The sequence below is a fragment of the Aphis gossypii genome, chromosome 2, assembly GCF_020184175.1.
Source record: "Aphis gossypii isolate Hap1 chromosome 2, ASM2018417v2, whole genome shotgun sequence".
NCBI lineage: Eukaryota > Metazoa > Arthropoda > Insecta > Hemiptera > Aphididae > Aphis > Aphis gossypii.
The window spans coordinates 27,680,996-27,705,373 of record NC_065531.1 but is presented as its reverse complement, the minus strand read 5'-3'; the positions used below and the strand labels follow the sequence as shown (position 1 = coordinate 27,705,373).

The 24,378-nt window shown below is 25.0% G+C and overlaps 3 protein-coding genes and 1 long non-coding RNA gene across 5 annotated transcripts; 3 read left to right on the top strand and 1 right to left on the bottom strand.

The window, feature by feature from the left end:
• Positions 1-1,788: 1,788 nt before the first annotated feature.
• LOC114130782 (UDP-glucose 4-epimerase-like) lies at positions 1,789-9,946 on the top strand. 2 transcript variants are annotated; one of them, XM_027995838.2, is made up of 7 exons: positions 1,789-2,145; positions 4,821-5,000; positions 6,760-6,878; positions 8,077-8,190; positions 8,299-8,478; positions 8,546-8,860; positions 9,540-9,946. In XM_027995838.2, the coding sequence occupies exons 2-7, from the start codon at positions 4,868-4,870 to the stop codon at positions 9,747-9,749; spliced, it is 1,071 nt and encodes a 356-aa protein (XP_027851639.1). In that variant the 5' UTR covers positions 1,789-2,145; positions 4,821-4,867; the 3' UTR covers positions 9,750-9,946. The 2 variants fall into 2 exon arrangements, with proteins under 2 accessions (XP_027851639.1, XP_027851640.1); XM_027995839.2 differs by lacking the exon at positions 1,789-2,145 and adding an exon at positions 4,251-4,415.
• A 5,537-nt stretch (positions 9,947-15,483) lies between these two features.
• On the top strand, positions 15,484-21,210 carry LOC114130767 (hydroxysteroid dehydrogenase-like protein 2). Its single transcript, XM_027995816.2, has 6 exons — positions 15,484-15,633; positions 16,883-17,046; positions 17,902-18,115; positions 18,468-18,673; positions 19,475-19,675; positions 19,775-21,210. The coding sequence occupies exons 1-6, from the start codon at positions 15,620-15,622 to the stop codon at positions 19,897-19,899; spliced, it is 924 nt and encodes a 307-aa protein (XP_027851617.2). The 5' UTR covers positions 15,484-15,619; the 3' UTR covers positions 19,900-21,210.
• LOC126550434 (uncharacterized) lies at positions 15,647-21,535 on the bottom strand. The gene is made up of 3 exons (XR_007604517.1): positions 21,406-21,535; positions 16,813-17,034; positions 15,647-16,752 (listed from the first exon to the last, which is right to left on the bottom strand). It is a non-coding gene; the product is annotated as an uncharacterized LOC126550434 (long non-coding RNA).
• A 173-nt stretch (positions 21,536-21,708) lies between these two features.
• On the top strand, positions 21,709-24,191 carry LOC126550399 (mRNA export factor Gle1-like). The gene is made up of 2 exons (XM_050201840.1): positions 21,709-21,836; positions 21,974-24,191. Exon 2 carries the CDS (start codon positions 22,010-22,012, stop codon positions 24,029-24,031), a length of 2,022 nt encoding a protein of 673 aa, XP_050057797.1. The 5' UTR covers positions 21,709-21,836; positions 21,974-22,009; the 3' UTR covers positions 24,032-24,191.
• Positions 24,192-24,378: the final 187 nt, after the last annotated feature.

The window sequence follows — 24,378 nt, the reverse complement described above, 5'->3', positions numbered from 1 at the left end:
AGACGTAAAGTGAACTCAACTATAGTATGGCTATTGCCTACTACGCTTTTCTTTTTTTTACTTAGCTTCGCGCCACTTCCGTCCGTCGAGCGCTGGATAATCTTTTTTCTATGATAATATGATTCTAAGACCGTGTTTTATGCATTGAACTCTATATGATAACTGGAATGCTCACCAGTCATAAGACCAATGTAAACATAACCGAGATAGCGTGTTAGAAAAAGACAGCAGATAAGAATGGTGTTGCTATCTTTTTTTATCACACATAGTTATATGACCAATACATTTTAAGTTCGTTGTTCGTATAACGTTTTGACTTTTGTTCTGCCTTCTGCGTTTTAAATAATAACTTTAAAAAAGACATTATATTAAAAGTGCAAAGACAATTTTTGGATCAAGTAAAAAATGTAAATCCTATACATCCAATTATTGATACGTGCACTTTAGAATTACACGAAATGAAAATAGTAAAATTTATATCTTCATATTATTGTACTTTAAGAGTCCATACTCAGTGTAAAAAATTGACACAACAAAATCAAGGTTTAAAATCATCTCTTAGGTACAAATTAAACAAACTTATTTTATTTAATCATGTTTACCCTGAGTTTTATAATATTGGTTACACGTGTTTACAAAGTTATTTTGTGTGTTATAATATTATATAACCAGTTTATATTTAATTATACTTTTATATTCAATTTTTAATTTTTTTTTGTATACAATACTAAGACTTCAGCACTCTTGTCTTTGAAAATTGTGCATGTGAAATACTTTTATATAAGCTTGATTTATTTTATAATTAATATATATTTTCATTATATGTTTTTATTTCAACACTACTGCTCATGTATGCACTTATTTATCATAATATAACATTGTTAACTTGCAGTGTATGCTTTTATTTTAATATGCTTTATGCTTAATGCTTTAAAATTTAATAAATCTATTTATTTTAAACTATTATATTTTACAATGGTATTTAAATGAATATTTTGATAGTTTATTTTAACTGTAATACCTTTTATTATTAATTTATAGTTTTATTGGCATTACAGGAAAAATATCTAGCTGAAGTCAACTCAACATAAGTTACATTAGTTAACATAACAGATCATATAACTCCAAGGTTATGAATATAGTTAAAGTATCTACAAAGTATCATAGTATCTTTAAATATTTATTTATTTTAGGAAATTTTGGCCATGAAGTATAACAAAAATGTATTGCAGATTTTGTTTACTGGATATTTCCAGTATTAATATTTCCTTAATTATAAATCTACAATATTAAGCCTAAGTTAGGAATGTAGTAAGTACAATCTAAAGTAAGTAGTAGATATAGCTCCAGGTAAATAGCGTAAGTACTTGTTATATTATTTTAAATTATAATTATAAACTAATAAACTATTTATTTATCATTTAATTATTTATATTTTATTAAATTAATAAAAAATATTTTGTGGAAGTTAAAAAAAATAATGAGGTGCAACTACATTTTAAGAACCAAACTAAAATAATATCGCGGTAAAATATGAAATTAAGATATTAGCGCCATGTGCAAGACAAAGATAGTAACACCATTAGTATGTGCTATCTCATTCATATATCAATTATTATTGAGTTCAATGGTTTTATCAGTTTTATGCCATTAATTGTGATAACATGTTATCTAATCAAACAGATAAAAAATTATAATATTTTGTACTTCCCGCGAACCACAGGGCACAGATATAGATAATAAACATTTATTAAAAATTATGTTAAATTATTGTTACATTAATTAATTAAAATATATATAATAGGTATCTATTAAAACATTTCAACTTTTATTATTAGTATAGTATTCAGTGGTCTTGGAATAATATCTTCCAGACTCCAGTATAATTCACTATGTCATTAATCACTATCACAAATTCACAAATCATAATATCATAATTATTCACCGCCATTTAGTATTTACAAAATAGTAAATACTAATAAGTAATGCCCATTGCCCAATTGATTTCAATAACCTACTACCACCTACTCACATCGCATTAACGCGTGTACTTATTATTTTGCCTTTGGGCGTTATGGATAAAACGTATGCTACTGCTAACTTTAGTAATTATAATTGTGTTATCATCACCCTCAGTGATTGTTCGTGAGTATATCTTTATTTCATAACATTTTAATACTTCATACTACTAGAAGCTTGTTAAATATTATGTATAAAATAATAATAATAATTATTATTATAATTTTTAGATTTTTATTTTTGACATTTTAAAGTAAATTATTTCGTTAATTTAAATAATCATAAGTAATTCTAACTTATTGGGTTTCATTAAAGAAAACTACTATAAAGTTCTAAAATATTAATTATTTATACTACCTTTATAGGTATATGATGATTCACCAAGCATGTTTTAACCTCATTTTTACTTAAATAATGGATTTGTTTAAATTCTAATCTTTGAAATTTTTTATTTTACTTGGGGCGTGTCTTATGGCAATACCTACTTATTAGTTTTTGTAAATTGTTAATCAGATAACAATGATGGAAACAATTGATGTATTTAAATCAAAATTTTAACGAGTAGTTTTTGAATTATTTAATCTTATGTAATAAATACTTTTTATATTCTGTATAACTACTAAATCTAATAGTTTTTATAATTAGATTAAGTTTACATTTTAATATTAAATTAACTTATATAATATTAAGGTCATAAACGCAAATTGCAAGGGTGGTGGATGCTAAGGGTGCTTAGCACTCTGAATTTTAATGCTAGCACCCCAAATCCATAATTACCTATAACTTATAGTGTTACTAACATGATATTTCTATAATAATTTCATTTATTAAAAATTCATTAACAAAATTATTTAATTTAAGTTAATTTAAAGAATATTGAATTAATCAGTTATTCACATTGAAAGAGATATAGTATTAGATAATGGAATTATTTTAAATAAGTATGCTGAAAATAAGCTTACATTTTCATTAAATTTATAATAAGTTAAATTAACTTGTTTTACATTGGGTGTTTAGTTATATTTGAGAGATTTATATTTCATTTATATATATATATAACATATATAGGGTATGGTACTATTGGGGTGTGCGAGGCCGCGAGGGCCCTCTCACGGGCTGGGTCTATTGCCTTAAAAATTTTGGTACTTAAGCCTCCCTAATATTTTTGGGTGTGATTTGCGCCTATGATTAAGGTTTGAGAATAATAAAAACTATGATGATTTGAAGATAATAATAATATTCATCTATTAGCATTTCATAAGTTGTATAATAAATACTAAATTTAATATTACATTTATTTTATATTTTTATAAAACTATTTCTAAAGATTATTATTTATTTTTATTAACTCAGTAACTACTCATATAAATTTTGATTTATTTACGTCAATATTTTTATAAAAAATTATCAGCGTTTACCGATTGGTGGTCCACGGAACTCTAGAGTTTGGTGAAAGAACCACAAGGGTTCCGCGTTCCGTTTTAAAATTAAACAAAACTTTTGTAGAAAAGAATCACAACCGCACTGCCGTTGTACGTGCGCTGACCTATAGGCTAAGTGGCCAGACGTACACAAATTTCATTCTTCTCATTAAATTGATAAAAATAGGTACTTAGATACATTGTATTTCTTTGTACAGTAAATATTTTTTAATACATAAAATAATTGTTTTAAATTTATATTTTTTCTTTCTTTTTAAATCAAGTATAAAAGTATAAATACTACAAGGTAATAATTTTCTGTTTTCAAACTAGGGTTCCGCTAAGAAAAGTATAATTAATTTTGTTCTGTGGAAAAAAAATTGGGAAATGCTGATCTACATAATATTTTGCACTAAAACTGATTGATTATAAATTTAATAATAGTGTATCGCCATTTAACACTATCTAAGTGATATAAATTTAAATTATTGAAAATATAGTCTTCAAGTATTTATAATAAAATTCATTTGATGATTGTGTTTGTTATAACATCTTATATTTATATAAAAAATTAATGATGCATAAGAAAATATATTTTCACTTATTTAGTTCTATAGAAATGCTGGTATAAGTATTAATAAAGCTTAAAAAGGTCATATATATTAGATATTTAAAAAAATACTAAACAATTTATTACCTAATTAGTAAGTATTGATATACTTATAGAAAAATATATGAGTATACCATCAAAAGATTAACACTAACGTCATATTTATGTCCTTGAAGTTGAAGAATATCTTATCTATACTTTACTAGATTGTATTACATACACACTTATATTATATTAAATATAGTGACTTGGCATTATTTAAACACAATTTCAGTTTCTGTATTGTGTTAAATTTGTTAGTATTTTAATTTTAACTAATTTCTAATAATTTTAAATTTATGAAATTAAATTATTTTTAAATACAGGTAACTTTAAATTTAATAGTTATCAGAAAATAAGTATATTTAAGAGTCATAGAAAAATATTTTTTTTTAATAGTTTATGAAAACTATATACCTACTTAATTATATTTTAAAAATGTTTGGACTTTAGTTTGTATATTTGTATACTTATATTAAATGTGGAAAGATTTTAATTAATATTGATAATAAATCATTGTAGGTATAATAGCATTTAAAATTATTTATTTATGTTTTTAAATTTACCCTATAACTTATAAATGTTGGTTTAAAATTTAATATTTACAAATTACAAAACAATATTTAAGATAGAAATAAGTATTAAACCATTATAAAAAGATTTTGTATTTGTCTTTTGTACTCTTATAAATTGTTTTAAGTTATTTATGAATACTTTTATTTATTTTTTAGAACATTGTTCATAAAAAATACACCCAGTTGTAATTATTATTCACAAAATGGATAATTCCAAAAGCAAATGTGTTTTGTTGACTGGTGGTGCAGGGTATGTTGGTAGCCATACTATTATACCTTTAATTGAATCCGGGTATGAGGTGGTGGTCTTAGATAATTTGTCAAATGCATGTAAAGGTATGTTATACTACATTTAATTAATATGTGTCAAATCATTAAACAAGATACTGTATTCATTTCTTTATAAATATTTATTTGGTAACAGTGTTTTAAGTGATCTACATATAGTTCACTTGTGTCATAAGCAATCTACCATAATTTTTCACAATCTACATGTATATCAAAAATAAAATTGTATGTGATCTAGCAAAAACTACACACTAATAGACTATTCAATTTTTTAAATTTAATTATTAATTATTCATTTATGAAAAAGCATAATACATAAAATATTCATAGAAATGTTTTTTAAAAAAGGTTCTTACACAAAAAAATAAATATTGTTATTTGAATTACTCACAAAAGGTTGTTTTTGAGTTGTTTAAAAACTTATTGAGTATTAAAAGCTATGATTGATGTATAGAACATCACCATTCCTCTAACCACCTCTTTTTAAGCATAGGGTTCAGGAGAAGCACCATTAGTATTTAATATCTAATCGTATTTATCGACTTGTAGATTCAGATCAGTGGTCTCAAACTCAAATTACCAATGGACCATATATATTTACGTTAAAGGTTAACACTTAACAGGCAAAACACTTATATTTTTTTTACTTATTTTAATACTAAATCAAATATTAACAAAATTAAAATCAAAATTTTTGAACAAATAAATATTCATTGCGGGTCACATCAAAAGAGCTCTCATGCCGGATGTGGCTCGTGGCCACATGTGTTTAAGGCCACAGGTTTAGATTATGTAAATAAAAAAAATTATGATTGATCGCCGCTTACACACTGATACCATTTATTTGTATTTATTATTCTATTCAGTTATTAATAATACTGATTCATTCATTCATTTTATTTAAGTCCTATTTAATTAATCATAATTATATTTTTTAATAATGATACCTTTTTATAATTTGTTATTAGTTTATTGCATTGTTTAAATCATTGTAAGGCATTAATTGTGAAAAAAAATATTATTTAATAGGTAATTTAAATTTAAATGTATTATTATTATAATGTATCTAACAAACCAGTTAACATTGTCATAATTTTTAAACTTTAAATGTAAATTATAAATGCAATAAAAGTAGATTTTATACTTAAAAAATTTAATTTATAATATCAAGTATTTAAAATTTTACAATAACCTTTTCAATAAAGTATAATATTAGTTATATATTTATATCAATCAGGTTAGTATCTTAATAGAGTTAATTATAACTATTTTTCATGCTTTTACGCATAATCTAATTTCTAAACTATTATTATTTATTATGCTTGCTTTTAACTTGTATATTACATTTAAATCATTATTGGGAAACAATGAGAACTTACTGATGTTTATATTAAGTGAATGATATTAAACATCATTCAGTTTTTCTTCAAATAGAGCATTGACGAAATTCATAACTGAAAAGAACTAGAATAATTTTAGGCTTTTCAAGTTATATAATATATATTTATATATGAATTATTAATTATGTATACAAATTGAAAATATTTCAAATTATAAAATTTTATTTTGTACTTTAGGTTTATGCTCTCAATTATTTATCCTATTTTTGCAGCTAGCAATTTGCTTTTTAATAAATAACCTAATGAATATGTTCATTAGCTTAATAATTAATGTTAATACAAGAAAGTTTAATTTTTAAATGAACTTTCCCAACACTTATTTACATATTTCTAAATACAACTAACAACTTGTTGTATTTTATTTTAAATATTTACTAAAAATGTATTTTTAAATACTTTTAATAAAGGAAACGAAGGACAAAATCCAGTACCTATATCTCAAGTTGAAAAATTGGTTGGTAAGCCTGTCACATTCTATAACGTTGATCTCTTGGACTATGATTCTCTCTCCAAAGTATTTGATAAGGTTAGCTATATGGTTTATTACATTAATTTATAAATCTTCCAATATATTTGTAAAAATGTTGAGTTTATACATATGTCATGATTATTTATAACTAGAGTCTGAATTTGTATGTTTAAGCATTTTTTTTACTTTTTTAAATTTTTGTTAATAATCTGGACAAATCATACTAATTGGAATTCACCTTTAAATTTTTATTTTGCATATTAATTGACCATAAATATTAATTACATATTTCAATAATATTTTCTCCAAAAACAAAGACTTAAAAGTATTATGTAAAATTAATAAAGTATAATTTAGTATGAAGGTTCAACTAACTTCAGAAAATATTGAATGATTATTTTTGATATACAAACATTTATTAACAGTCAAGTTTTACCAAAGAAAAACTTGAATATCAAATTTTAATAATTAATTTTAACAATGAAGAATCAAAACACTTTGAGTTATTTTTATTATTATTATTATTATTTTTAAACAGAAATATTTAGTTTTTCTTTATAGAATTATGTATATTTTTTAATACTATTTTTAATTTTGAAGTATAAATTTTTTTTATTGCATATTTGTTGTATATTTTAATGACTTTTAATGCACATTACATGGCATATTTTGATACTTTCTAATGTAAACAAATCCGTACTCTATTTATAACAAAACATTATTCTGACTAAAATTTAAACCTATGTAGAAAGAGCAAAATTATTTCAACTATAATATAGTAAAGAAATATAATGCTGTGAAAAACTTAAGATAAACATTTGTAGATGAATATAGACAAATAATATATAAATACAATAATACAGGTTACAGGTTAATATACAGGTTTAGTTTCCGAACATGCAGTGAAGGAGGTGATTATGGCTATTAATGTGTTGTGACAGGATAGTTATAGGATTCTGATTGTGAGTAAAATAAGAGAAAGCACTTAAGATGACTTTTCCAAGAAGATCTGAATTATTTTAATTTTTTTAAAAAGGAGTTAAATATTATCAAACCGGTGATCAGCTTCAATGTATAGTTAGGAGAAGGTTTTATATTTTTTGGAATTTGTGGATAAGCAAATACTTATAATGAATGTTCGAGATATTAAGAATATAAAAGAAAGATAATAATATTGATTATTTTATCATATATATAACAATAATTAATTGATATTTTTCATAGTATGATCAATTATATTTATTGATTTTTTTAGCATAATTTCTGTTGTGTTATTCATTTTGCTGGATTAAAAGCTGTTGGTGAATCATGTATCATTCCTTTGACTTATTATCGAGTCAATGTCTCAGGATCAATCAATTTATTTCAAGTATGTGAAGTGTAACTAGTTTAAATAATTTCTTTATTAATAAGTAATTACTAATAAAATGGTAAATATTTTATACATAATAAGTATACTAATAAATTTAATTGATAGGTCATGAAAGAACACAATGTAAAGAAACTTGTATTTTCCTCCTCGTCTACAGTATATGGTGAACCACAATTTCTTCCAATAACGGAATCGCATCCAGTTGGTCAAAATTTACTCAATGGATATGCTAAATCAAAGTATTATATTGAAGGAATAATACAAGACTTATGCAATTCTGATAAAGTATATTTCACAATATTCATAACAATATATTCATTATTTACTTTAATCTATGTGTATTTATTATTAGGAATGGTTTGTAATTATTTTACGATATTTCAATCCAGTTGGAGCTCATCCTTCTGGAATTTTGGGAGAAGATCCTACTGGAATTCCTAACAATTTAATGCCATATGTTGCTCAAGTTGCTGTTGGAAATCGACCTTGTATTAATGTTTTTGGAAATGATTATAATACTGTTGATGGAACAGGAGTAAGAGACTACCTTCACATTATGGATCTGGCCGAAGGTCATGTTAGTGCATTACAGAAGTTACAAAATGCAAATGAAAATGGAGCTATAGCCATAAATTTAGGCACTGGGAATGGATATTCAGTATTACAAGTAATGATATTTTTGTCAAGTATGCAATTAGATATAGAATTTAAGAAAATAGATTTTAAAAAATTAATGATTTTGAATTGATAACATAAAAAAAGTTATCGAATAACTAAAATTATACTTTAACACAGTGACTGCCTTAGGATAATATCTTATGACACATTTGAATGTATTATCTTACAAATTATTTCTATATATAAAAAAAAAAACAAAAATTAATAAGTTATTTTATGGATTTCATATTATACATGAAATATATTTTAAAAAAGTATATGTTTATCTGAAACTATTTTAAAAATGTTCTTACATATAAAATTAATGTATTTCATATTTATATATCAAATAATAACTTGAATAGATTACTATAAATATTTAATTTAAAAGAAATACTTACAAATAATGAATTGAAAAGACGTCCCATTAGATATACTTTGTCAGGATTAAGTCTAAACACTGTTGTACAACTATTTTATTTTAAAACTTATTATGATTAAATTTTCAAAAATTGAAAAAGTTTAAACACAAATAAATTTAAGTTTGTACAATTTGAAAAAATTATTAAGTTATTCCTAAATTATTATTTATTATTAAAATATACAAAATACAATTGAATTTTATTTTATAAAAAATAATTAACCGTCAATTATATTAAATAATCATCTTTACTAATTATTCTGTTCAGGTAATTGATATGTTTAGTCAAGTTAGTGGACAAAAAGTAAAATATGCTATTGCTGATCGTCGAGCTGGTGATTGTGCTTCATCTTATTGTGATGCATCTTTTGCAAAATCATATCTTGGATGGGAAGCTAAGAGAACTTTAAAGGAAATGTGTGAAGATACATGGAGATGGCAGTCATTATATCCTCAAGGGTTTTCTACTAAGAAATAGCCATACTATGGTTACTTTAAAATTATAAACAAATTATTGTTATTGTTTTATTATAATTATTATTACTTATACAACGTTTTTGGACATTTTAAAACTATTTAATGTTAATTTAATTTCTATATTCTATATTTTCAATTATACAATTAAATTTGCAGTTTTAATATGATATAAAATATACTTATACTTGCTTTCAATAATTTTTCTCCAACTACCTTATTTTCTTAAACTTGTATAATATATAAAGTTTGATTATGTTAAGAGATCTAATCTAATAGTCTATGCTATTTAGGGTACTTTTGTATTATTTTCATAGTTTTTCACGAGGTCTTTGGACAGACAAATTATTATTGGTGATTATATTTTTCCAGGTTCTGTACAATAATATATCCAGATCGATTGTGTATGAATTAAATGCTGAATATATTAATTATAATGTTAAATATTATACCTTAACGTCCTTAACACACCCTACTATAATCTCATATTGGGATACAGACATACAGTTATAAATAAAAACTACTTATACATATCGGGCATCATTGTTAATGTAATTGTGCCGATAAAATCGTGTTTCTTAAAAAATAAAAATAACTTACTATACCTATTTAATATTACGTACCTATGTTACTTAAATAAGCTGTCTTGAGTAAAACGTTGAGGGTTTGGGTTCAAACTTCAAAATATTTTGAGGATAAACGCGGTATAGGTTCGGCACATACCCCGCGTCCCACGCGTCTATCTTCAAAATTTAATCAGATATAAGGCCGGGGCCACACATAGCGGTTGAACCGTCCAAAAAATTCAAAATTTTTGATTTTAAATGCAACCGCCTGATACGCGTCCACACAAACGCGGTTCAACCGCGATGCGCATAGCGCATAGTTCGCGTTCGACCTCGTCATGTTGCGGTTCAACCACTATGTGTGGCCTCGGCCTAAATGAAATAAAATATTAATTACTTTCAAAAAAAATATGGTTCTTTATTTTCAACCATTTAGTTTAGTTGTTTGGTGGACAATTTATTATTTGTTTAGTAATACTACTGATGTTGTACTAGCAATGTTAATTAAATTATAACATAGGTAATTGTTAATTTTCATAATTACATGACATTATATAACGGTAATATGTGTAATTGCTCATCATCATAAAATTATTTTGTTAAAAATATAATATTTTTTCAACTGTCCATAGAGTTGTTGATTATTGAATAATGAATATTATATTAATTATATTAAAATTTAAAATAAAAACGACCACCTAAAAGTTTAAAATGGGTAGATACCTAAAATACGAAATGAAATACTCGACATCGAAATCCTTGTTAAATTATTAGAATATAGGTACTCGTATTATTGGGTAAATACTAATAAGTAATTATAATGTTTGGAAAAGTAAACGGTCCCGCGGAGTCCTCTTGTCAGCTGTTTAGAATAGGTGAACGTTATTGCTGGATAGTGGCTAATAATAAACAACGCTGTACCCGTTGTCCAGGAGATTTTCGAATTTATCGTCTTCCACTGTGACGGACGATATTCCCAATCTAGATGATTCACATTCCTTTCTAAAAAATAAAAATTTGTTTTTTCTTCTGTTTTTATGCATGTACATTCATTAGTCATCGTATTAAATCATGTATGTGAAATTTTGAATGTGAGAACTTACTCCTTCACCAAGTATTGTACATGATGTATTAATGTAATTTTTTCAAAAAAAAACGGTATTTCGTGGCATTTTACATTAAATTCGAAGATATTATAATATTATATTATATTATATTATATTATAATATTATATTATAATATTCTATATTATTATGGCTCGAAAAGATACTACTACGTGACCATCACGATTCACGGTTGTCGCGCGCCCGCGACCCTATATTTTATACAACACTGCACTATACGTCTATACCTAATACCTGTCACGAATGCCATCGGTTTTCTTTCCCCATTATTTTATCCGTGTATCCTGTGACAGTTATTTTTAAGTATTACTATTACATAAGTTTAAGTTTTATTCAGGACTACTAAATTTCCACACCACCCTATAGGGGTATTAGCATAGGCGCGTTTTTTTATAGTGGTATCGCCAGGAGCCATATTCCACTTATACTTACCTTGTTTGCGGCGCTGGGTACTTGTCCCTGGTCTGATCGTCGCAGTAACTATTCTCAAGTCGGCTTCACTGCAGACATGTCGGACACACCGCGGATGCCTTTTTCACGGCGACTGCGGCACTCTTCGACGGCACGTCGAGGGTGTTCGTCGGACCACGGACGTCTGGCCAGGATCGTACCGGTAGTCGATTTACTAACCCTGAGAGGTGCTCGCCGGGTGGTTGTCGTCAGTCGGTGAAATAGGCAGCCCACAATCCGTCGTCGGTGGAAATGGCGTGGTGGCAGCTGGTTGTCTGTCTGCGGTGCCGGTACTTTTCGCTGGTCTGATCGTCGTAGTAACTTTTTGTTCTGCTGGTCGGTTTCTTCACTGCGATTCTTCTTGGTTGTTTTTTTTCTTTTAGATGTCGAAGGCTTGAGTTGTCGAAGGAGACTGATCATTTTCGGCAAACGACCGGTACGTATACCCAATACAGTGTCAATTATTAATTCTGTATTGTTTCGTAGTTACTCGATTTTGTGGCCAGATTAAAAAAAAAAAAACATGTGCCAAAGATTATTGTTAATAACTTACTTCCGTGGTGTAGAAGGAATTATTAATTTTTGAATGTTAATTGATGCGCTTTTATTTTATTAAAAACCAAATTAACTATCAATAATATTCTATTTCTAACTCTTATATTTTTTTTACTCAGCCATTTTTACACGTAGTTGGCGAAGGGTTTTTGTTGTAATATCACTATTTTTTATCATAAATGCAAATAATAGGTAATAATAATAATAAAGAATTATTATTATCTATGGCAACAAGGACGCTAGAAACGGATGCCGTGATTTCTATTATTCTGAATTTAATATAAATTTTCCATTAAAAATTCCACACATTTTCATTTTTAACTTAATTTCTAAATGTACGGTTTTGATGATTTTTACAAAAGCACATTACACACAATATTTCTGATATTTTGGAGTTTACTAGGAGTTTATTTATGAATTAGAAAATTAGTTATATCGTTTAACAAATTTGTCTGTATTTTACAGTTTAAATGGCAACTCCCGCTTCGATATACATCACACACCGTCGCGCGTCGTGCAGTTATTATTGTTATTTTTTTTATTACTCTTATATCAAGCTTGTTTCGCAATTAATTAAAATATTTAGGCACTATTTTCGATTCTAAATTAAATTCTTCTCCTCACACAGAGATAATTAAAAATAAAGCTATGCATTATTTGACATTAATAAGCTATCTGGGTCATTTATGGATCTTATTCACTCTTAAAACTTAAATATATTTCATATACCTATTAATAAATAATACATAGTTTTTATAGATATATAAAAACAATAAATAATTAATAGAAAATATAGTTAAATGTTTATGATAATACAAAATGTTTCATTTTTATTATTTGCCTGACTTTAAATACGCATTTAGTTTAATGGTTAGTCATTTTATTAAATTATACTAGACATATTTTAGCTAAGTGTCTAGGTGGATAGTGAAATTGCATAAAAATCAAATTCTTTAACTATATGTCTAGACATTTAGTAAAATGCCTGATTTAACTATATGCTTGCGACATATATATATATACCTACATGAGATGATTTACTTAGCATATGTTTACTTTAATAATGTATTATATATTTTAATATTATAATTCATAATCTGATTTATTGGTATTGTTAAGTGTATCTATTTACTTCAACATTATTTTTTTTTTTAAATACCTTTCTATCTTTTAAATAACTTTAATATGTAATGAGATATATGAGGTAGTCACAAAACTACGTAATATCCCCTAAAAGGGTTTTCGTTTTTATTTCTTATAATCAAACAAATCAAACACAAACCGAAAGAATTAAAATTTAAAAAAAACGTAGGTAATCACAATCATTAGTATAATAATTTTAACTATTCCAGAAAAACGAGCCTTGCAGACTTGAGCAACACAACAAAATTATATTACCTAATTATATTAATTGCTTCTGCGTCCTGCAATAGAACCTTTTATGTTTAAATCTAGTTAGAATTTGAACTTTAACATTTTTCTTATCGCAATAAATTGCAATATTACCATTATAATGTTATTAATTACAATATATTTTTAGATTTATATCCATTTTTATAAATATTTTAACTAGTATATTACCACAGAATATATTATAATATGTATTAAATGTCATCTATTCTGTAAAAATACAATAATAATCTAGTCTATCAGTATGTAATATATCATTTATCTAGATTAATTTGTTAGCAATAACCAATAGCAATACATGTAATTGGAATAAATAAGTGATTAAGTAGGTAGAATAATTATTTTATACATGTATTATTTATAATTTATAATGTGTATACACTTTACACTATACACTATACATCTATACTACATACAAAAATACCTATGTACTTCTAACTGAAAACTAATTAAAAAAAAATATGTACTTAGGAGCATTTAGAAACCTAAGAGGTACAATCAACATGGCGACGGGTTACCAATTTTTAAGAGGACATCAGCTACACATCCGTGGTCTGTTGTCTTTATATATTACCAAATGTCCAAATACCAACACTCTTGCGGCAGTAGGTACAGCAACAGCACTAGTACCTACCACTAAACGTCAACATAATATAGCATAAAAATATACGATTACGATATTTTAATTGATATAAAATGTTGTATCGTTATCGTTACCTAAATGCATTTTTAATTTACATATTTGATACAAACCTAACCTAACGACAAGGATGAAACGTCCGAAATTCAATTGAAAAAAAAAACAATAATAAATGGTGTTCTACCGTTTTCAACTAGACCGCAACTAGTATGTATAGTTATTGATTTTGACCGAAACTAATAAACACCTTTCTCATAATAATTTCAAAAATATAATCAAATAAATACCTATTAATAATTTACAAATTTAAAAAGAATTAAGTATAAGTCATATTTAATATCTATTTGGCTATATGTATTCATGTATTATTTTTCATGTAGATTATAGATTGTTGGTACCTAATTAAATTAATAAAAATGATACTGTGTAAAATTATAATACCCTAATCAGAAATTGGATTAAAATAAACTGAAAAGGTATCTATATTAAAATACTATTTATAGTCATTAGTCAATAGTCATTAAGACAGTTTGCCAGTCTAGTAAAAGTAAAAAGTTCAAAAAGTCAAATATTGTTCAACAAAATAAACCTAATATGAACCATCAACTAATTATTTATAAACATGTATTAAAATGATTATCATATAATACTTATATATTACCTAGAAGTTACAATTATATATTCATTAGTATTCAGTTAACACCATTTGGCTTTTAAGTTGAATATTAAAAAAAATTGTATATATTGTACAATTTAATAGTCACCTAATCATTCATTTTTTATGCTTGATAAACATATTTTGTATAAATTTATGATAATTAGTTAAAATCGTATGTATCGTCATTGCATTTTTTTATTATTGCATTAATTTTTTTATTATTTCGTCATTGCATTATTCTTTTATTATTTTTTTCGAATAACATAGGAAGGGATATTATACTAATTTTAAATTGTTTAACTGCAAGTAAATGATCATTTTAGTTAATAAGTGTTAGTTTTTTACTTACCTACCTAGCTATAGTTTGTATAAACTATATAAGTACTACTATACCTTAAAATTTGGATTTGGTGTTATTGAAATTTATTATACAGTAGACATTTTATAAACTTTATTCAAATAATTTTAAAATGCTTAACACTGGGTATGTACACCATTATATTATTATTACTATCGTCATAAGTTAATATAGGTACCTAGATACTATCTAGTAAACTATACAATATTAAATAGTAATGAGTAAAATACTTTTGTATCTATGTTTGTTATTGTTATTTTTCAAGTTATCTTAATATTATATCTAAATAATATGAATAAATAAGTAATTACTAATTTGAGTATAATTAAGGAACTTGGGTACAATAAATAAGTTATATGATTTTTTAATTTTAACTAAATAAGTAGGTATGTCACAGTTACAAATTATTTTCATTATATCAATTAGTAGAATATCTATTCCGATAATACAGTCTCTATACAATAATATAATACACGTATTTTGTATATTGTATTTAATATATTATCTATATCATAGTCTGTAAAATAATACAATTGGAGACTGAAGTATTGGACCTATTAATAATATTATGTAGTAAATACATTTTTGGTTTAACTCTATTTTATTTAGACATTATTAAAAAATGTTGATTTTATCTTTTAAATATTTGTCGAAAATCTTGAAAATTGTTCTAATAAGTTGTTATTACTAGAATTAAATAAATAAGCTAAGTTTAATCGATAATAATTTTTTATGAACATTAAAATATTGAGTCAAAATGGTTAAAATTTGCAAATTATTTTGAAATAAAAATATCCTACCTACATTTTTTTACTTTGATAACTAAAATTTGAAAATGATACAAGATTTCATGTATGTTTTACTTATAAGATTTATAAAAAGAAACTTTAATGTAATGTGATTCATCTAAAGCTTGAAAATATAATAAAAAATGATGAAAATGAAAAAAAATCTTCAAAATAAGCATACTTTATTTTTTTAGATAAATGAAGAATAATGAGTTATTTACTTTGTGTCGTTTTACAAATATATATCCAAATTGAAAATATTATTGCGGATAATATAGTAAAATTCATAATGACAAAATATAACCTTTTACCAACGTAAAAGTTTCGAGTCTCCACTAATAATATTTTTGATTCATAACAAAATAATTCGTTATTCATATATAGATCCAATTTTCTACTACCATTCTAAAGTTGAAAATTTTGTAAAATTAGTCGCTTCACTCAGAAACTTTATAATCTGTAAATTATTATTTATTTTTTTTTAAATTAAGAAATCAAAATAATTATTAGTTAATACCTGCAATACATGCATATATACGTTTGAAATCTGTGTATAATATCTTTATAATATCTTGTTATTAATTTAGAAAATTGGAAGGGCGCACGTTATTTATTACCGGAGGAAGTCGTGGTATTGGCAAAGCAATTGCTTTGAAAGCAGCCAAGGATGGCGCCAACATAGTTATTGCAGCAAAGACAACTGAGCCACATCCTAAACTCCCGGGAACCATATACACTTCTGCAAAAGAGAGTAATATATTAAAAAAAAAATACGTTTGCTATTAATTAATTAAGTTGTAATGATTGTTATAGGTAGGTATGCATTTCCTCAAATTATTCCAAACACAAATTTTATTTTTATAAACCTTACAAATTCAAATCCAAATTTTAAATTTTAGCAACATTAGTTCAATGTATTATTTATTAATTGTTATTAGTTATTACCAACTTTTCATAAATTAAACATACATTTCTATTATACATCGTATTTTTTTAAGTATAGGTATAACATAATAATATTGTATAAATTTGAGTAGGTACCAATATAATATTTATTACGAGTTTTAATTGTATATTATTGTAATTTACAATTTTAAAAAGATAATAATAATCTATACTAAATATATTATAATTGAAGTTGTCGTCATTGAATAACTACTTTACTTTGCTCTAAGCCAATTACAAATTTAAGTTTCCTATAAAGTTCCCTGATTATATTATAGACTTGATAGTGTGATATAATGTTTTAATAACATCCAATCTCAATAGTCAACAGTTAAAATTTGTTGGTTCATTCAATTCTTTACTGTTAAATAATTTGAAATGTGCGTGACTAAACTTGAATAAGAAAACTAAAATAGGTAGGTATTAGCTTAAGTTTACAACTGAAAGAGTCGTAGGCATATTAGAATTATAAGATACCTAACTTAAAATTGTAGAAATATTATTTCACCATAGGTTATTATAAATTATAATTAATATGTGAAAAAACCAAAAAATCAAGTTAGTTGTAAAACCAATAAATACCTACACTATAATAATTATTTGCTTTCCTAAAAATATAGCTATGAACTTTAAATGCTATAACGTTTATATTATATTCTAGTTGAAGAAGCAGGAGGAAAATGTTTACCTTGTGTTGTTGACGTAAGAAATGAAAGTCAAATAATTGATGCTGTTAATAAAGCTGTTGATGTATTTGGAGGTATAGATATAGTCATAAACAATGCTAGTGCAATATCATTAACTGGAACATTAGACACTGACATGAAAAGATATGACTTAATGCATAACATTAATACAAGAGGAACATTTCTTGTGTAATATATTTCAAAATTGACCTGTATTAACTTTATAATACTATAATAATCAGGGACGTATAGCCAGGATTTTATTTCGGGTGAGATAAGCCGTGAGAAGATGTCAATTAAAAAAAAAAAGACAATAATAAGTAATTTTAATCATTCTTATTATTTAAGCAAACATTAAATTTGTTATGATATATTTAGAATATGCTTAAATGTGTATATTGTATTTATACGTAATATATAGATAAAAAAAATATTTTTGTCGTCGATGATATTTCTGGGGGTAGGCTATGGATCTTCTTTCTAGCTACGTCCCTGATAGCAGTTGAATTTTTTTTTCTAATATTTTATTTTATCTGTTTAGATCAAAAATATGTTTGCCTCACTTAAAGAAAAGCAAATACGGTCATATTTTAAATATTAGTCCTCCGTTGAATATGAATCCTAATTGGTTTAAGGATCACGTTGCATACACAATGGCCAAGTATGGAATGTCAATGTGTGTATTAGGAATGGCTACAGAATTTAAGAAATATAACATTGCTGTAAATGCTTTATGGCCCAGAACTGGTAATATTAAGTATTAAATATAATTTATAGCCATAAGCCTTTAATATATGGCCTCTCAAGTCTCAATTAATATAGTTTTAATATAGTAAGATTAATTTTTGTTGAATTTTTTTTTTTACTTTATCTACTGAAAATTACCTTTATGACCATGCATTCTTAAAATTTACAAAAATGCATACCAATCGTCAACTGCTATGGGATAAAAATCTTATGTTCGGAGTGAATATGTGAGTAAATGGGGTATACAAAAATAAGTTTCAAACTACGAAGACTGAAGAAATCGATTTATGTCTACTTTGGAGCTTGTATATATAGAAAAACTTAGACTAAATTATTCGTTTCAACTTTTGTATATAGAATATAAATATAAAAATTATTAATAATAAAATAAAAAAAACATATTTTCATATAGATACTTAACTACAAGTGTTAGATAATGTACCATATTATATCTATTATGTCTATAGTCTTTAATGTCCATACTTATTATTTCGAAAAGGTTCGACTTTTTTAAAATTATGATTTTTGTACAGCTATTTCTAGGTCATTGCAAAACTTTTACGGAAAAAATTTTTTTTTTAAATTATTTTCATTGGGTATCGTTAAATAATTGTTTACTTTAAATCATGTAAAATTATGACTTAGGAATATTGAGTATAGAAACTAAAAATGATCACCTAACTATTATACATATAGTATAAACTATAAACTATAAAACAATATATTATTATGTCAATAAAAACAAATTAGTTACAATACTACAAAATGGTTTTAATCTTTGAAAGTATTTATTTTTTATAGTAATTCATACAGCAGCTGTGGAGATGTTATCAGGTATAAATGAAGCAAAATCATATTCACGAAAACCTGATATAATGGCTGATGCAGCTTATTCAATCATTACTAAACCATTTGATCATTATAATGGAAATTTTTTAATTGACGATGAAGTATTACAACAAGAAGGAATACTAGATTTTGATCAGTATTTAAGTGATCCAGGTATGAAAAGTATTGCTTAATTATCTATAAATATCTAAATATTGACAAAATAATTAAAGTATATAATATAAGTAAAAGATTTTTTTATATTTTTTTTAGAGAACAGTGGTAATCTCATGATGGATTTTTTTTTGGAAGACTATCCACATGATGGTTTCAATCAAGGTAAAGAAGTGGCTAAAAGACAAGCTCAGCGAAATGAAACAAATAAAACAATGCCGTAGCTAGAACATTTTTTAAGGGGGGGGGCATTTAATTATTTTCACAATTTTTTAGAATGTTAGAATACTTATTAGTTATTTCTATATTACCTCGCCTTTGTTTATAAAGTGTTTAATACATATCTACTTTTTTATGACTACAGCATGACTACAGTCTACACTCTACAATTATTGAATTATGTTAACAACTATTATGACACCCATACATTTAACAAAATAATTTATTATGATATCAATATGTATTGTGTAGTAATATAAAATTTCTTTTTTTGTTCAAATATTATTACTATTTACAAAGAATCCAACATCAGTTAACGGTTGCACGCACGTGGATCGCTAAAATAGATTTTCCTTGAATTATATAAATATATATATTTATCCTCATCATATAACTAATAACAAAATGTCTGTGCAATACACCACTAATATTACCGACCAACCAAATAAAAAAAAGATTTCTGGTGGAAGGGGAGGGACATGTGCCCATTGTGCCCTCAGTGCCCCATCCTGGTTAATAGTTAAGACAGTGAAATATAGTGATGAGAATTATTAAAAAATTTAATTTCTATTATGCTTTTTATAATTTAGGTAGATACCTATTATTGTATATAATTTAGAAGATTAGTACTTAGTAATATTATTCAATTATATTTTCCAAAATTGTTTTTATTTTTAAACTAGACAATTGTACAATCTGTAAGATAATTATTTACAATAAGCACCCGTGATTAAAAATTAAATAACAAATAAAAGATAAAATAACATAGAACAAAGTTACCAAAAGTAGTTAGTTAAATTCAATTAGGATTATTTACATAAATTAAGATACCTAATAAGATTTACATTTTTAGTTGTTAAGATAAAACGTAATTGACGAGACCGGTTACCCATTTAAAGCAAGCTGTTTAGTGTGGATATGTATTATGCGTTGCCCAGGTTAGCCGACAGTTAAGGTGTAGACTTAAATAACGAACATTTTGGGCAGATGACAGTGGGAGGTGATTAAGCCAAAATTATTGTTAAATTATTTATTGGTAGGTATAATAATAATATAGGTAATACAGTCATAGGTGAATAATATTCTGAAAAATATAAAAGGCAGCTTTAATTAAAGCTATATGCCTATATATAATAATATAAATATAATATCTAACATGCATAGAGTTGTGGGGCATTGCTCCTATATTATACATTAGATCATATACTATACCTATGTATCAAATACTGTATAAATAATTAAAGGCTCCTACTCTCCAATTAATTTACTAACGCTTACAAATATTTTTTTTAATAGAAATAAGACCACACGACGTACATTCCTATTTAAAACATTTATAACAAATAATTTACAAATGTAATAAAACATGATTTTTTTTAGTTAAAAATATTTTATGTTATTAATACCTATTAAAAGTAGGTATAGTTTAATATAATACAGTTACTATTTAGAGATAATATTAATGATTTTAAGTGAAAAGGTTATTATTTTATCAATTAAGTATTAACTACCTTTTCCAATTGGTAACTTGCTCTGCTAAACATTTGTTTTGTTTTAGTAGTAAAATATATTATAGTACAAAAATTTAAGGTGAACTTCAAATATTTAATAAGTAGTCATATTGAATAATAATGAATAAATATTATTTATATTTATTATACAACAAGGCTTACAAAAAATTAAAAGTTAAATTATTTATTAGCAAAGTTTTTATTACGTTGGTAATACTCCTAACGCAAAAATAATTGTATCTCTATCCTTATCAAAAAACTTGTATCTGTTATCAGTAGTCTTATCACGCCTTTAAATATATATTATTATAACGATTAACGAACCCGTTTAATTTTAATATAAATTTCGAAATGTGTAATTAATTTATGTTATTTTACTGGTCTAATCTACTTTTTATTATCAAATACCATTTATAAATTCTTATAATATTGTAAGTCACATCATGTTTATTATTTACAAATTTTAAGTATAGGTAGTGTTTGTTCTTTGGTATTATGCATGGCTAAATAGTTATTTAGCCATGGTATTATGTACCTACTTACCAATTTAGTTGTTGTTTTGTTTTAGATAATCGTTATTATTAATTAATACTTAAAAGTTGTAATGGAGTTTACTACTACAATTTCAAATATGCATCAAGAGAATTTTTCATTTCAAAATCAAGTAAATGGGAACAATATTTCTCTATTTGATAAAAACTTGAAAAGAGTTAATGAAGACTTAATAAAAGTAAATGAATATTACTCTTCTAAAAATGATCACCTAACTGAAAATCATTCTCAAGTCATAAGAAGCGTAGAATCAAATAAATCACTCAATGAAACAATCGATGAATCTTATAATAATTTATATGATGGTTTGTATAAAATTAAAATGAATGAAATTGAAGCAAATAGAAAAATCGATGTACGGAAAGAAATGAACAAAAAAGTTAATTCTTTGAAACAGACAAAACAAAAACTTTTTAAAACACAAACAAATACTATTGATGAAGAATCTAAGCGTACCATTCGTGAGGGACTGCTTATTGACAAAAATTATAATAATAAACTGCTGGACAGCAATAATGATCAATTTCATAATAGATTACTCGAAGATAAAAATAAATTTAATAAAATGAAATTCGCCTTGGCTCTTAATAATGTATCAAGTTCATTATGTGACATAAAAAAGTTACTAAATGAAACACCACAATTATTTAGTAGTCACGGAGACAGATATAAGCTTTTTGAAATCTCTTTAAATGATTTAAAAACGAAGTCTTCAAATATTAATGAACAAGATATCTTAGCTATCAATCAACTTCAACAAAATATTAAAATATTATATGAACAGCTACTAGAAATACAAGTTAAATATAAGATACATGTTTCATCTAAAATTAATGATCATAAAAATGAAGAGAATAATATATCAACTGAAAATATACTTAAAAGCAAAGAAAATAGTTTTCATAATCAGGTAAAAGAAAAAAATGTTCTTGAAACAAAAAATAAATGTGATGAAGCTAAAAGTGACTTACAAAATTTTTCATTTAAAAGAAATGAAAACCTCGTTAAGTCTGACGAATTCTTTACATTTAAATTTAACACCAATAAACAAGTTAATGATAATAATACTTCAAATTTTTCTTTTAAAATTAACAAAGATTCAAAACCTGAAACTACTATGAACAATTGTACTTATAATTTTAAAGATGAATACAAACAATTTTTAGAAAATCATCTAACTATTCAGGAATATTTGAAAAAAATTGAAAATGGTTATTCTTCTTTTCTTTGTGATGACAACTTTAAACCTTTAAGACAGGAATTAATAAAATCAATTAATACACCAGTTAATAGTATATCTTCAGTTTCTCCATGGCATATGAAAGATAAATTTGAGAAACTTGATGCATTACTGAAGTGTAAAACAGTGAAAACTGGAAATTCTACTGTAACAGCAAATGGTCATCCAGAAGCATTAATATTTTGTAAAGATACATTAGCTAAAAAAATAATAAACATTGGAGAGCAAGTGGTTAGTGTAAAGACAGAAACTGGTTTTGAAGTTGCTTCAATTGTTACAGAGCTTTGGAAAACTCATCCAGATTTTGGTATTTTGCTATATGCAAGATTTAAGCAAAAATGTCCATGTCTTATCCCATACAATGCTGCGAAAACAGATGAAGAAACTGATGAGGAATATTATAAATCGTTATGTTATAACTATACAAATGGAGTTGTTGAGAAACAGGATAAGTATGTAAAAAGAATGACTGGTATTGTAAGATTATTTGCAGCTATCATAGTAACTGAATCTAAGAGCGGTAAAGCTTTAGGCATTGGTCAAGCCTGGATGCTGATTGCAGCAACTGTAAATTTAGTTCCCCAATTAGATGTAACAGCCATTTTTTTACATGAAATTTTGATAATTACTGGTCATGAACTTAAACAAACTTATGGAAGACAATTTATTAAAATGTTGGAGTACATAAATACCAATTATATGAAAAAGATTGATGAAGTTACACCAATTGGTTGTGGAGGACCAGTACAAAGATTAAAAACATTTATCAGTAAGTTTATTCAAGTTGGTTATATTGAAAAACCTAAAGGTATAATACCTTATAATTTTTGGTAAATGACTGTAACATAATTTTTATGCATAACCATATTTTAAATGTTTTTTTTTTTTTTTTATGAAATTAAAAATAATTTGATTCAAATGTATGTAAAATCATAAACAAATTATTCAAAATTTTAATAAAGTATACAGTTTTCATAAAACTCTAAACCTTTAAGTGATGTATTACATAAGAAGAAGCCCTATATAATATTTAATGGTATTTTGGATGCTATAGTATTAAGTAATATTGTTAGTTCCTATGTATAGTAATGTATATTTTTATTATACAATGTAAAGTTTGTAATGTAATTATTGTACCTCATAATATTTGATATTGCAAATATTTTGTAAAATTTAATAAA

Coding starts and splice junctions, on each gene's coding strand:
- LOC114130767 (XM_027995816.2), top strand. Junction 17,047..17,901: donor ATACACTTCTGCAAAAGAGA/GTAATATATTAA, acceptor ATTATATTCTAG/TTGAAGAAGCAGGAGGAAAA. Junction 19,676..19,774: donor TCAGTATTTAAGTGATCCAG/GTATGAAAAGTA, acceptor TATTTTTTTTAG/AGAACAGTGGTAATCTCATG.
- LOC126550399 (XM_050201840.1), top strand. CDS start 22,010: ATGGAGTTTACTACTACAATTTCAAATATGCATCAAGAGAATTTTTCA.
- LOC114130782 (XM_027995838.2), top strand. CDS start 4,868: ATGGATAATTCCAAAAGCAAATGTGTTTTGTTGACTGGTGGTGCAGGG. Junction 8,479..8,545: donor ACTTATGCAATTCTGATAAA/GTATATTTCACA, acceptor ATTTATTATTAG/GAATGGTTTGTAATTATTTT. Junction 8,861..9,539: donor ATGGATATTCAGTATTACAA/GTAATGATATTT, acceptor TATTCTGTTCAG/GTAATTGATATGTTTAGTCA.